A 15,552-nucleotide genomic window follows, 5' to 3' on the forward strand; every position below is an offset into this window, starting at 1 on the left:
CTTGCAGGAAATTTGCTGATATCAACGATTTCTTTGATCATACATAGCTAGACTTCCGGTATCGATTCTGGTAGCTAACAAATTGACTAGGCAAACATGTTCGTTACAGAAAATTTGACTTGTAATTTATTCATATGGAAATAGCAAGCAGTGTTGATCATCCATATCTGGTCATCTGGTGACAATTGTTTAGTTGCTTTACAAAATCAGTTTTTCACATTAGAACTTTGACATTTCTCAGTCAAGCATTTACACTACTTTTTAATACACTTGTGTAGATTTCAGTCGACTGGCTAAGACACCTTAAAGTAAAATTTCTCGTTATTTATGCATATAATTTCTTAGTACTTTTTCCACCCCTAATTGTTAGAGGTTAGAGTAAATACATTAGAGACATTAGATCAAGCCAAAGAAATAACAAAAAATTTAATAAAATGATGTCCTAGACTAAGTGTGGGGTGAGACAGGAAAAGTAAAAATAAATAAATAAACAAATCTCTAAATTTAGGTAAAGACACATAACTATAAATACTCAACCACTTTTTCATGCCAGAACACAGATCAAGATCGCAGCAATTATGATTTGAGTAGCTATTTAATGTGCACTGTTGCTAAGCTGTGCTTTTCCACTACAATGAGGTAAGGTTAAATGTTAAAGATGCCTGGGAGCACAGAGCCTCATGAATTCCCTCTGTGGAGCTCCATGTTTGAGCAGGAGGCCATTAGCATGGGTGAGTGTACCTCGTAACATCAACTCTGTTTTTAAACTACTGCCAGTCTCTTTTGGAGCGTGAATGTAACGGCAAGGCTATTAGGTCTGCTGGCTAAAATTATTATTCATTTATCCACAGCAAAATCAGGGCCACTACTGTAACTAGAAGCTAAAAATCAGGGATATATTATTATTATTTTTTATAATGCCTCTCTCAATAAGGAATCGTGCAGAATTTTTTTTGCTCAGAAACCATAACTAGGGTCTAAAATAATGTAATTCTTGCAAAAGGTCACTGCTTTCTTAATCTACAGAAAGCCGTAACTGATAGTCTGTGGCCCGGCTGCCTATCATTGACATGATTAAGGGTTGCATGTAATTTGTACGATAATCTAAATATAAATGACCTGCATTTTGAGGCAAATTTCACATCGTCCCTTCCTCCCTCATTCCTTCCCTCCATCAGCCCTGCTTGGATTGCATGGTGCATTTAACACTTCAAAGAACTTTAAAGAACATTAAGGAACAATGCCTCGTTGGCACATTTGCACAAACTGATGACTTTAAGCCTGTCATATTAGGGAGACAAAACATTGCATAACTCTCTTCTCCTCAAAACACATACATACACACACAGGCATGAACCCCCCTCAAGATGAACAAAAATAAATGAAATGATGAAGACATTGTGGCAGCTGAGGGATTGTGGCCTAATGATTTAGTTTCGCGGTTCTTACCTGGAGCCGGCCCTGATTACGTCTTTGGGTCTCTCATTCACATCTGTCTCTTGTGATTGTACCCTGCCAATTTTTTATTTATTTTAATATTGGGTAATTGTCACCCGTCAGTTTTAACTGTATGTCACATTTATCTATCGCTTGCTTTGGTAAACGTAGGAAAACTCCAATGCTCTTTTTTTTCTGTTTTGTGATTTGAGAATGAACACAATGGTTCTTTGGTAATATTAAGTGCAGAAATTTGTTGAATCAATTGTGCTGATAATCAGGCACAGGAGTTTCCCATACAAATGTAGCGAAACAATGCAGATCAACATCCAACATGGAAATAAGGTCAGAAATATGGAGGTCTGATTCTGCCAAAATGGGAATAAATCAATCAATCAATCAATACAATATTAATAACAGGTTTTAAATTATACATGTACAGTTGCTCTTTAGTCCTTGATCAAATTACATATTTTTAAAATATGAATCAACCTATGCATCACTATTTAAAAAAAAAAAACACCTTTTTTTTGCAAATATTAATGGTTACACTAAATTTTAAATTAAATGTAGAAAATAAAATGGTAATTGTGGCATGTGTGAACACCCTACTTACTCACAGCCTTTTATGATTTAATTCATGATTAAGTCAGGGTCCTGAACTTTTCAAAAAGGTTCATCATGCATTTCTTGAAGTTAGTTGTGTTTATTTTATTTTTTTTTAACATTTTGGATCAGTGTCCCGTTGCAGCTGCCAGTCTCTCAACATGTTCATTTTCCTGTCTGTGTCCCGTTTACATCCAGAATCTGCTGAAATTTATTTTAATCCATTCTTTTTATCTGTTATTCTACTATTCCACTGTCACTGGCCATCACACAAACAAAAAGCATAATAGATCCCCCTCCTGGGCTTAACAGCTGGCAAGGTGTTTATTTTCCCCCATCAATACTTTTTGGTGAATTAAATTTTTTTTACTTTGGTGATTAATGGCTAAAGATTTCCAGTTTACGGCATCATTCCCTAGCACTTGTATCCACAATGTTTGTGAATGTTTTCTGGTCAAGTACCTAACACTCAGTGAAGTTGGCATGTTGGATAACTAAGAATTGGCTTCCTACTTAGCTAACATTTTAATATAATAAAGTTTAATTTATATTATTTTAACAAGCCTACATAGCTTACCCAAAATTTACACCGAGAAAGTAGCTAACTATTATTGGATTAGCATTCTTACTGAGAAGTTGCCTACACTGGACACTTTTGTTGTATTCGTAGAACAATAGATGTAAATTTGAGCAGCAAGAAATTTGTAGGCCTTTTATTTTTTCCTTTGTACAAATGTGGTGAAGTGTGTGTGTGTGTATGCTCTAGTTTTGCAGGCAAGTAGAGCGTCACTGACAGGATGACAAGCTATACGGCTCATCTTGAGTTGCACAGTTTTAATGTGTTAGTACAAAATGGAGAATTCCCTTTCAGTGTGACTTTCAGAGCTAAAACGTCTAGTTAATGTCTCCTAGCAAATGCATGGCTCCAGAGCTGAAAGTGACTTCTTTCTGATTAAATTGTTGCGATGAAGTTAAATTACAATACAAGTAGCTACCTGATGTTACCAATGTTATGTGTGTGTGTGTGTGTGTGTGTGTATATATATATGCATACATACAGTATATTCTCACATAACATTGGTAACTAACATCAGGTAGCTACAGTACTTGTATTGTAATTTAAATTCATCACAACAATTTGATCAGAAAGAAGTCACTTTTGATTTATATCTGTGAACAGGCAGACATCTGGTACCCTTATCTTTAACATTGTCCTCTGTTTGTGTTTATGTATTTTTGTCCATGTGGTAATGAGGAGGTAAGTTGTTCATGTTTCAACAGCAGATTAAAATCCAGAGCGAGCAAAGTGTTGGTGAGCCAGCTTTTCCACTTGATGCACAGGCTGTGATCAGATTGATCACCCTGATTGCTGGTGGAAATGGTGATAGAATTTATAAAAACATCCATATGATGTCACCGTGCTTGTGTGTGTGTGTGTAAAAGAGAGACGGAGTGAGCTGGCAGAAATTTTGAGATTTCTCTGCATGTGTTGGATGTCCAGACAGTTCACCATTTCCCAATATAGTTTTTCTTGCATCAGTCTTTGCCCTGTTCATGCAAGAAGACTGAACCCTAAAATGTTAAGCCCAGCTTTCTGGCCCTGTAACAAGTGAATTGTTATTGAACAGTGTGTAACTTTTTTGTAGTTTGGTGGTAGATCTATAAATGGCTAACCACTTGTAATGTAGCTGTATGAAGCGTCTCTCTCTCTCAGGTGCGCTACATAATCCTATTTATTTATTTATTTATTTATTTATGTTTGTTTGTTTGTTTATTCTCATTTTGGCAGATAAATTTCTCCATACATAACTGCACAGCTATAGTTGTGTGAGGCATTCTCAGCAGCTCCTACCTGTGTTTGTAGAGGTAAAAGGCAAACCCTGACAGAATGAGAGCGAAGAAAGGGACCAATATGGCAGCCGCTACCGAGCTGCTATTCGTGCCGTAGTACGGATTGGAGGGATCCATATCTGTAGTGACAAGAGCTGAAAGTGTAATGAAATGTGAGCACCAACAACAAATATTCTGTAACTGCCTTAAACATACTGGTCTGTTTCAATTTGTTTGTTACCCAATCTTGTACTTAGTGTTAACTCTCTAACTAAAGAGAGCAGCACTTTAATATTTTTACTCTGTTCAGCGTCCTCATTTCTTCTTATTACTCACACTTGTCACATAGCTTGCTAATTAGCTGAGCTAACTTAGCTCTGCTGTAACTCAGCACACCACCAGCAAGCGGCAAATTTGCACCATAATCACTAAGCGCGTCACATATTAGTAAAAATACATTTACTGTGTTTAAGGGTGGCTTTACGGGTAAACTGTCCCATAAAATGACCAATAAATAAAAAAACATAAATAAATATTTAATGTTGTTATTTATTAGTTTTATGCTTTGCACTCCAGTGATCATTTTACCTTGTCTTGTCAGCTGAAACTTGCCAAAGTCTTTGCTATGGATGTGGCCTTGGTAAACAAACATTTTCTTTTCAGACTCAGCTGTCACCTTGATCAGAAGAGAGGGGGGAAAACAAGAGAAATAACAATCACTTTTATTTATGCAAGCTCATGGATGATTGAGTATTGTCTCACCATAGCCAGTCACCAAAAAAAAAAAAAAAAAAGTCTAGAAGAGAAACAAATTCATTGCAACACTGGTTAAAAGCTCTGGATTAGTGATGAGTTCGGGGGTTCAAGCCTCAGCCCTGCCAAGCTGCCACTGTTTCTTTCAAGCACAGCCCTTAACCCTACTTGCTCCAGAGTCCTAGGAACGGTATCAGTTATGGTTAAGGGCTGCTTAAGGGCCCAGCTGAGGCAATACATAGAAAAGCTAAGTAAACGCAAACTACACTACTGTAGTCCCCTTTAATAGTATTAGAATGACAAGGCTGATTCCTTTGTTTTGATGATGCACTGAATACATTTTTTGTGTGAGATCAAAAGACAAATATAAGATGATGGGACATGGCACATCACAAATTATTAGGTGTTGGATTTATTTAACAATTGAGATATTTGTATAATAACAAAAGCGTCTGTCAATTTACAGTAATCAAATCAATTGGGTGGAACTTCAACATGCAGCAAGACAATGACCCAAGGAACACTGCCAACACAAATCAACAGCTTGGTGATGTACGTAGCAGTGGCAAGCAAGGCAGATGCAACAAAAATATTAAGCGTTATTTACTGTCCCTATACTTTTGCTCACATAAGATTTTGTGGTCTGCCACCAAAGGTGCCATGTACTGAGTTACAACACTAGATGTAAATATCAGAAAAGATGGGTGAAATTTGGATCCATCATCTCTCATTTGTCTTGAGCTCAAATCCAAAGGACCTCAGGATACGCAAAATGAGAGAACCTGTTCTGCTGCTCCAATACTTTTGACAAAGGTATACATTAACTTTACGTTTACAGCATTTAGCAGACACTCTTATCCAGAGTGACTTACATTTTTATTTATTTCAGCTTATATACCTGAGCAATTGAGGGTTAAGGGCCTTGCTCAGGGGCCCTGCAGTGGCAACTTGGTGGACATGGGATTCGAACCAATGACCTTCCGATCAGTAGTCGAACACCTTAACCACTGAGCTACCACATCCCATCTTGTAGGGTTGATAACTGCGCTATGGATTTAAATCTCTAATTTCCCTAAGAATGGTGGAGTAACTTTGTGGTACTTACATAACCATCCATTGCCCAGTTGTCATTTTTGAATTTACTGAAGTACTGCTCTGTTGGGCCTCGTATCTGGTAGACTTTGAGTAATAAATGATTTTCTTCTTTTTTGTAAGTCCCTGCAGAAGACAAAAATTTATGTTGACAAACATGTTTCATAAATATATTAAAAACCAAATAAATTAGCTTAGGCATCAGCAGAATTTTAAAATTCCACCATGTTGAATTCTCGAATCTGATCAACAACTATTGATTACATTTTCTGTGACAGCAGATCTGACAGATGATAACAATTTTGACAGATTGAACAGATTGTCTTGTTCTAATATGTTATGAAGAACCGTATACAGCTGCTGTAACATAAGTGATAACAAAAATGAACTTGCCTCATAGATGCTTCACAACATTTAAAAGTAATAAAACACTAAGATGTGCCGTCATGGCATATAGTTTCACACCAACATCATAAGGATTATTTTCCTAAAACGAAGTATCCTTTGTCAATAGTATATAAATATTACTGCTGCTTGCTTTTTCAAATCAAAGGCTTGTTAAACTAAAGACAGTTTCCATTTTTTATTTAGTAAAACATTTTACTTGTGCCTGTATTTCAGCCTTTTCTAAGCCTTCCTGAATTTTATAAGCTAGGATTTAACAGCTCACCCGAAAGCTTGATCTGTACCCCGCTTTGTTCTAAAAGCGTGACGTTGACTCTGCTCGTTGACACGTTGAAAGCAGTCACTGTTATTGTAGCAGTCTGTCTCTTGCCAAGGTACTCGTAGAAACCGGTCCAGCCCGAGTTAAAAGAGAACACGTCTGCAGGCACTGAACACCAGGGAATAATCAGGATATACAGTAATTGTGAAAGACATTGTCTCAAAGCAACTTTACAGAACATAAACATAGAGCAGAAGGTAAACATAAGGAATGATAAAAGAAATAACCAATAATAAAAGAAAAAGAATTAACAGAATAAAAAATTCAAGATTATTATTAGATATATAGTTCACAATATATATGTATTTATTCCCCTATGAGCAAGTCTGAGGTGACTCAGGCAGCAGTGGCAAGGAAAAACTCCCTTAAATTGGTAAAGGAAGAAACCTTGAGAGGAACCGGACTCAAGGGGGACCCATCCTCATATGGGTGACACTGGGGGTTATGAGTCTCACGAGAGTTTGACACGCTAACCATCACACCAGTCATGTTTACTTCAGGAGAGATACTGTAACTATCTCTCACCCACTGATTTGTCTTAGAGCAAACTAAACTAGTGTGTAAACATTAGATCCGATAGTCATAAGCGTTGATGCTCGTACAAGAATTATTCTTCAGGCTGTTTAAGAAATCCCATCTTTTAGAACACGAAGATTTAATTAGTATCATTCTGTAGACATAATGCATTACGCATAGATCTAAACTGCTGATTTTGTGTATAAAATGTGTATAAGACTAGAGCACTCATTATGTAAAAGAAAAATTAATTTCTTTTCCTCTGCAAACATGGTGACAATTGCAGAGATATGGTTACGTACCCCGAATCTTGTTTTTCTGTATGTCTGGGTCTCCCTTTGACTTGGTGTTTATTTTTGGTCCAACTAGAAGACAGATAATTGACAAGTTGACATTTGCAGGTGCACTCTGTCCTTGCATGTTTGCACAGGGATAATGATCACAACTTTTAAGCATCGTAGTTCATTTAAAAACTGTATTCTGTTGAATGACCCACATCTTATCACCTGTTCATAGGAGATTGCATAATCCTTTAGCTTTAAATGATTCGTAAAAGGGAAACAAATGTATTTCTATTTGAATGTTCACCATTTTTAGAATGCAATGATGTGTAGAAACATTGAAGATTGGTTTCTGACCGGCTTAGACTGTGTGCTAATATTTGGATATTTTACAAAATGTTGCTGCAATAAATATTTTTAATAGGAAAAGGATGCTGTGTAAGTGTAAATTGTGGCAAAGAGAGCAAATACATTGTTTCGTTATTTCCCAACCTTCGCAGCAGAAACACTAGCGTTAATGTACTAAACTCTTTCTACTCACAGTACAGGTAAGGGTCAGTACCTTTGCAGACAGGTGTTTTGCCCGACCACCGGCCATCTGGCTTGCATGTCCTGTGCTCAGATCCCCCGGCCAAAAAGAATCCATCTTGGCACGTGTACATGAGTGTGTAGCCCAGCGTAGGCAGGTCGATGGCCCTCACATCCACGTGAGACGGTGTCTCAGGCTGTCGGCACGTGTGAGCTACATAGAACAGATGCGATGTGTAAGGCTGGGAAGCACACTTACTGTACTGTATTTACGTGCAAAGGTTGCATGCCTTAAGTGCACCTTACATACTGTAATATGTGAAGTGTTCACATTTGCTTTTAGTTGACTCATGTCTTTACACAATCAGGCTCAGGTGGTGCTTTTTATCAGTGTTTCTTGTATGAAGGTCACAGAAGCATAAACAGGGGTCTGTGATGTTTTTGGTAAAGTGGATGAAATCACCTCTCACTAGTAGCAAAGTCATACTTTATTATGGAGTTATTTGGCCTGTTTAACTGGTCACTTGAAGTGAATAAGTTCAGTCCAAACCTAAATCACCCAAAAGCAAGTAGAACTATAAATAATGTTAGATTGATCCTAATGTGTTTCTTAAGATAAATGTTCAGTAATATAAAACAGGGTGTTTGCTTTTATAAGACTGAATAGTAGTGTGACAATTTCAGCCATGCTCTGACACCTGCCTACAGATTTACAACTTAAGATTAGTTCCTGTTTTTTGGCAAGTGATTTTGTTTGGAATTTTGTAAAAGTTGTCTGTCATATTCAAATAAGTCCTTACCGACACACTCTGGCTGCATGCCACTCCAAGTTAAATTTTCCAGGCACGTTCTAGTGGTAGACCCAAGGATATGATAATTTTTTCTACATCTGAAGAAAACCTTACTCCCCACCTAAAAAAAAAAATCTGTGTTACTAATAGCATAAAGGAATCTTCTTTGCAAACATTTGGGTTTACTACCCTTACCATAAATCCCTGAGCCTGCAGTGGAATTCCATAAGCAGGTGTTCCCGGATCCTTGCACGCATTATATGCTGGATCTGTAATCACAAATCACTTATCACCATCCTGTAGCTTACACCTCACCAAGAAGATTAAAAGGATGTTCATCGGGTGAGGATTACACACCGATGCAGGAAGGCTGCAGTCCGCTCCATGAGCCATCCTCCTGACACGCTCTTCTAGAGGAGCCCACTAGCAGGTAGGGAGGGCGGCAGTAGAACGACACCTCAGACTTGTAGGTAAATTGCTTGCCTTCTCTGTAGCCTTCTGCGGGGGTTCCGGGGTCCCCACATAACACCGCTAGACATGACGCAATTTGGATAACAGAAATGTTTACGTTATTTTTGGTCATTTTAGTATGTTTAACATTACCAGGTTTTCGGTGCTTCCTTAGAATCAGGATACCCATCATCAAAATGTTGCCTATCCAGTGAGAGCATAACATGCTTCTTTGCACTAAGGCAAAACATGCACTATATGTCTCCTAATACCTCTCAGAAAACCCAAATCTCCTCTTTTACTGTTGTTTCTTTTTTTCTTCCACCATCTTATCACCAATAGGGTTTGTATTTCAGTCCAGTGGAGTTTGTATTTAAACAGAGGACATTAGATGTTCTCGCAAGTAATCACTGTAACTAGATACCGTTTTAGATTTTTTTTTTTTTATAATCACCACAACAAGTTTCTCCTTCTCCTGTTTCCATAACAATATGATTTGCAATGAAATGGTATGATTTAGCTTTACCTACTGCCAGAATGAAACTTGGGTGTGGTTCATTGACTTTTTAGTGCTGTGACTCTTGTACTCTAGCATTAATTCCTTTTCCTCACCAAGTAGGACTTGGTTACTAATCAAAAACTGATATGACTTTCATTTTAAAGCCTGAAAACATTGTTCATGATTACAATGGACATGATTACAATGGACATGCTGGCTGACTAATGCTGTGTAGTTTTCTAATGAATTAATAAAAATCAATCGGTATTTAGCATTAGTTAAGATTCGACTTGCTGCCTAGACACTTTAGTTAATGGAATTAATGCTATGCTAACCTGGCATAGTTAATGTTAGCTAAATGCTCCCCAAAGAACACTCATCCTCATAAAAGCTTATCCGCTTTTAGACAGACGCATGGATAGCTCAATGCTAACGGTGTGTAGCATGACAGTCACAGGAGAGAAATTTGGCAAACTTGTGTAAGCTTTTTTTTTTCTACATTGATTAGATGATTATCTAATTTAACAGATTAGTATTGAGTATTTGTTTTTAACTTTGAAGTTTAAATAAAAATATTACTTAAAAAAAATAAATGCAGTGTTGTTCACAGGCTCGAACCAAGAGTAGCCATTCACACCTGGGGAACAAGAAACACCTGCAAATCATATGTTCCGATATACCTGATCACTTGAAAAAATGGGTGGTTGTTCATTCATCTTTTGATCTCAAACCCTCATGGTATTGTTTTTGCCTCTTGCTTGTTTTTGCCTATTGGTTTTGACACAAAATTATCTAGCTTGCCATTTCAGTACTTCCAACAGGGACTATACGTTCACACCTAGGGACGATTAAGTGTAGTCAATCTACCTGCTGGCATGTTTGTGAGAGGTGGGAGGAAACCATGTGGATGTGCACATAAATGGCACACAAAACAGTTAAATGAGCTAAGGCTCAAATCCTTAGCTTTGAGGTAGCAGTGCTACCTGCTGGGCCACTGTGACACTTGGAATACAGTTTAATGACACACATTTATATGAAGTCGCTTTATCTGAACACAGCAGTCTTTTCATTAAAGCAAAACCGCCTGGGGATCTAATGACACATCCGCTGTATCGGTGCTCTCTACACCATTTACACCGTGTTTTGACTTGGTGTTTTAACTTAATATAAACTTCATTTATTAACAAAGTAACCCTTCTTTCCATTTCACAGCACAATACGTGCTTCACACCGTATAGTTAGTGGAAATCCATGATGCTTTTTATTTTATTCTGTCTGTTGCTTTAATATACTTACAGAATTGCCAGTTGTCACCGGCAGCTATCTATGGGCCAAGAACTAAAATTCATGAGCCAGGTATACTGGCAAATAAAAATGATTCAGATTCTGAGGTTGTTCATGTTCGTGTGCTGTCTGTCAGGCTGTTGCACTTCTTAAGTTTTCATGCAGCTAGAATTGCTTCCAGAATCGTTACTGCTCTGCGAGAGATGCTTCTCCCCTCTCCCGAAAGCCGTAGATGACAGGCCATTTGGGGCATGAAGTTCCCAGCTCTTTTAACATTTTCTCTGACACTGTGTCAAAGGATTAGACTCAAAACCTGTAGGCTTTAGCAGCAGATTGGGGCCAGGCACCTTGTGTATCTTGCAAACGATAAGAACTAGCAGGAGGACATATTTGTGACATGTTGACACTTGTCACAGCAGTTTAATGACCTGTCAAAAGCTGCATCAAGGACATTCATGTCAAAATGCCTAAAATGCTACTGTACATCCCAATTGTCTGGATCAGTTTAATGAATCAACAAAGCTAAATATCAACATTTGGCCTAGAAATGTGAAAGGGGTTTTGCAATGAGCTCTGTAATTTTGAAGCTTTGTTGAATTCGTAATATTAGAAAGTTCACAGAATGCCTTTGCAAATTTTAACAATTCATGTGAATCTTCCCTCCTATCTAGAGATTATTGCATAGTTCGTATGTGCCGATTAGCATTAAAAGTTTGTACATTTGGCATTGCTCAAATCTCTCTACACTCATTACTTGTGGGTGTTGCAGTGCTTTCTGAGGTAATGCCAGGCTAGTGTGAAACAAGTTTATGCTGCGGCTCAATACTAGCTAAAAATACAACCTTGTGCAGAATAAATAAGTGTTTATAAAAAAAGCTTTCAGTGTGAACAGGACTTCAGTAGCCACAACTGACCTTTTACCTTTTTTGTTTAATGTAAAATAAATGTCTGTTGTATTTGGTTATTTGTGTGAAGTGGTATGGTTAAACACGTTGGCTAGTTTATTAGGAACACCTACACTTTCACATGGTTGTACTTGTGCTGCTGCACCCACAATATTGGCTGATTAGAAATTGGGTCTCATCTGACTCTTTTTTTTTCCGCAGCCCTCCATCCATGTTAGACCCCAGTGTGTTCATTTATACTCACGCAAACACTGAGGGATTTCGCCACGCCATGTTCCATTCCCCTCACATGTGGCGATTCCGGGAGAGGATAACTGATATCCACTGAAACAGCTGTAGGCCACGCTAGAACCCCACTGCAGATCAGAGCCCTCCACTTTCCCGTTCCGGATAGCCGGGGGCTGGCCACACATGATCACTGCAGGCACAAAATGCATAATTATCATTAGCATTGTCTCAGATTCCTACTGTCAGCATTTAGCATTATTCAAATTAATTATTCATCATCTTCCTTGATTGTGTTGATTTATGGATGGCGGAACAGAAGTGTATGTATGGCACCAGATGAGAGTAGACAAAGATGATTAAGCAGAATTATTTTCTCCAGCCACTGCTTGCCCAGAATGTTTACTACATTTTTAATGCAGCACAGCACGTGTTAGACAGCTCAAAACCAGAAGCTAAAGTGTGTTCACTTGCTGTTTGTAACTCGAACCTGACATCTGATAACCAAGATCTTACACTTTTTTCCTTCAGAGTGTGTAAGTGAAAAAATCCTCTAGCTGTGGGAATGAGGGGGGAATGGAGACAGAAGTTAAAACAAGATCAAAAAGGCTTTTTATGTGGAGATTCCAGCAACTCTTTTTTTTGGTATATTTTTTTTGAGTGTTCACTATAAACTGTTTTGTAGCCTAAATAGCAGGAAAGTGCAGAATTTAACTGAAAGCACTGTTGCGCCTTTCCACAATACTAGCATAAGCATCAGTCACAACTTTAAAAGTTTTATACCGCTGCATTGTTAAATCAATTAATCTATTATGGCAACATCTGTAATTCAATTTGGAGGTTTATATAGTGATGCACTCGTTCCAATACATTATACACACAATACACAAGTACGTGTATGGCAGGCGCATTATGTAATCTAAGCTATTAAAAAATTAACAATAGAAATGTAGTTAATAGTTTGGTTGTTGTTCAGTTATTTCAGTATAATATTCTTCTCAAAAGTTAGCATGCAACAAACTTCTGTTTTCATCCAGCCATTTTTGTATAAATGATCTAAACTAAATGAATTGATAAGATCTCGATTTGCAACATTTGGCAAAACATCCATGATATGGCTAAACATTTTCTAAACCAAACAAATTTAAACAAAGCAAATCCTTTGTCATTTTCTACTATGCTGAAACGTTAAACCATTAACTGATGATGAGATCTGATGATGTTTGCAGTCGCTAGGTTTGGGCATCTGAATGATAAGAGTCTGATTGGCTGTCTCTCTCTCTCTTTTTTTTTTCTTTCCCCAAATACCTCTGCAGCTTGGTTTGGTCTGATTCCACATGCCATCTTTGGAGCAGTAGAGTGTGTGCTGCCCCAGAGGGTCCATGATGTAACCAGGGTTGCAGTGATAACGGACCGTCTTATTGAAGGTGAACTCATTGCCCATGTAAATTCCATTGGCAATAGGACCAGGATCTCCACAGCTGATAACTACAACAAAAATCTTCTATTAAAGATAGTCCAAGTGTAAATCAAACCTGGTTTGTCATGTGGTAATTCAGCACAGATGCAACAGTAGGCTTGAATATGTAAACCTCGACAATACACTAATTGGTATAATAAAGTTAAACATTTTTTTAGCCACAACTTTTCAGCGGAGGGTTCAGTGAGTGGAAGTTGGTAGCCAGAAATGATTATATGAACATCCATTTAACTTATTTGTTTTCATTCATGGCTAAGAACTAATAAATAAATTAACCACAAATTATCATAGATTGTGAATATTCAATTTCATTAACCGTTAACAAAAACAGAGATGCATGCCATGTTCAAGCATGTCACAGTGAATGGAAGCTATATTCACTAATTAGCATGCAATTTGCCTCATCTTGCTCGGTTGCTAACTATTCACTCAATCATAACACTTGAAAAATTGCTTGGGGAAAAAAAATAAATAAAAGGAGGCCTTCAGTAAACTGTTAGCACGAGATCCCAGATTTTGGTTGCTTCTTTGCTTTAAATTATTTTTAAGTTAACTACTGCTTTAAAGAGCAGGACTGGACTCTGACCTGCGCAATCCGGAGCTGAGCCAGTCCATGTCCCGTTGGTGGTGCAGTGGCGAGTTGTGAGGCCTGTGGTCTTGTAGCCCTCCCAGCAGGCGTACGACACTGAGCTGGAGAAGTGCATTCCATCACTGAACATGATCTTAGCGTAGGCTGGAGTTCCAGGATTCCCACAGGACACAGCTGGGAAAGTCGATGTGGAAACATAGCATGATGAAAACAGGCTTAGCGATACTGTCAGAGTAAGGATGTAGAACAGCCAAAAAAAACTGACTGAAGTTAAAGCAGAAGACAAAATTTACTCTTAGGTTTTTTTTTTGTAAAACCCAAACATTAAAGCATGTAGCTATAGTCCACAACCCCATTAAAAACCCATGGAGCAGAGAATAAAACGGGTGAAATATGTTAAACATGGACAATTTCTGTCAAAAACACTAGAATATAATTTAATTAGAAGTGCCATAGTTGGGTGAGAGATTATAATTGTCACATTAACTGCATTGGATTGTAATCGATACAGTCCCTGAATTTGTGCAGAGAGAGAGACAACTTTTCAAACAAGTCGTAAGCAATAAAAACACAACACTGAAATTGCTCATCCTTTCTTTCAGACAAGCATTCAGTGAACAGACGTTTTTGTTTTTTTGCCTCATGGCAAACAGGTTTCTAACAAGAAATGATTCTAGACATTTCGTGTGTATGATAAATGACTCGTTTTCCAGCTAAATCGTACGGTTGTGAGAGAGGCCAAACCCATTAGTGTAATGCACAACCCAATTCATAACAATCATCCAAAGAGCACAAGTTTTAAGTCTTAACCTCTTGAGGCCGTTCGTCATAATCAGTGAAATTGTTACTGCAAAATTGCTACCTCACTATAAACACTGCCAGTTTATTAAATAGAGAAAAAATGGTTCAATAAAGAGTTAATGAGATCTCTGTGGAACGGCTCTGCTCCGGGCAAATATATTTCCAGACTAGAAGTTGTTCTTTCCAAGTGGCAGGAGGTTAGTGCTTCTCCTGCAGTTTGGGATTTACATTTAGTACCCGTGTGGCGTTATTTGTATGCCCAAGACATTGGCTCAGCCTCCACCTGCATCACCCATCCATCTCTTCTCCCTTAAAGCAGCCGTTAAAAGCCCCTTACTCAATTATAGATGTCCGCTAAATAATGCATCTTATTGATCTTCTGTACACAATCCATGGGCTTACTGTACTCTGTTTGGATTTAGGAGTTAGTGATGCCAGAGGGATTTACCATTTTACTCAACTTACGTATTTTGATTGCTCTTGAGCACGTTTCTTGCAACGTGTGACAAATGACCTGGGTGATATTCATTTATATTTTAAATGATGAACAATTATAATTGTTTTGTGCTAACAAATTTTCTCACAACCTCTCATTAATGTAGTGATTGAACATGCTCTGCTGTAATTACAGGGTATTTGTGTATCTTTACTAACTAGAGTCATTGAATTAACCAGTAATTACTGATTTTAGGCCTGTCGGCACAAAATACTCATGGATGGACAAAGCCTGGGATTCTGGGCCAAGATTTTTTTTTCTTTTA

The 15,552-nt window shown here is 37.8% G+C and overlaps 1 protein-coding gene and 1 long non-coding RNA gene across 7 annotated transcripts in view; one reads left to right on the top strand and one right to left on the bottom strand.

Annotated features, from left to right (window-relative positions):
• The window catches only part of LOC113655229, a 61,850-nt gene that overhangs the window by 28,228 nt on the left and 18,070 nt on the right, over positions 1–15,552 (top strand). The window contains exon 2 of the long non-coding RNA XR_003443650.2: positions 13,238–13,348. This is a non-coding gene — a long non-coding RNA (uncharacterized LOC113655229). The remainder of the gene's footprint in view (positions 1–13,237; positions 13,349–15,552) is intronic.
• Positions 1–15,552, bottom strand: part of LOC113655221 (CUB and sushi domain-containing protein 1) — a 334,957-nt gene that overhangs the window by 3,244 nt on the left and 316,161 nt on the right. For 3 of the 6 annotated variants that reach the window (XM_027165618.2, XM_047811980.1, XM_027165614.2), the window contains 13 exons: positions 13,988–14,164; positions 13,230–13,409; positions 11,941–12,114; positions 8,916–9,089; positions 8,754–8,827; positions 8,568–8,679; positions 7,802–7,981; positions 7,261–7,323; positions 6,389–6,550; positions 5,732–5,844; positions 4,462–4,549; positions 3,896–4,028; positions 1,450–1,512 (listed from right to left, as the gene is read on the bottom strand). In XM_027165618.2, coding sequence (XP_027021419.2) covers positions 1,450–1,512; positions 3,896–4,028; positions 4,462–4,549; positions 5,732–5,844; positions 6,389–6,550; positions 7,261–7,323; positions 7,802–7,981; positions 8,568–8,679; positions 8,754–8,827; positions 8,916–9,089; positions 11,941–12,114; positions 13,230–13,409; positions 13,988–14,164 — 1,693 coding nt within the window. The remainder of the gene's footprint in view (positions 1–1,449; positions 1,513–3,895; positions 4,029–4,461; positions 4,550–5,731; positions 5,845–6,388; positions 6,551–7,260; positions 7,324–7,801; positions 7,982–8,567; positions 8,680–8,753; positions 8,828–8,915; positions 9,090–11,940; positions 12,115–13,229; positions 13,410–13,987; positions 14,165–15,552) is intronic. The other 3 variants (XM_027165615.2, XM_027165619.2, XM_027165617.2) reach the window with 3 other exon arrangements.

Source organism: Tachysurus fulvidraco, chromosome 4 (assembly GCF_022655615.1).
Source record: "Tachysurus fulvidraco isolate hzauxx_2018 chromosome 4, HZAU_PFXX_2.0, whole genome shotgun sequence".
NCBI lineage: Eukaryota > Metazoa > Chordata > Actinopteri > Siluriformes > Bagridae > Tachysurus > Tachysurus fulvidraco.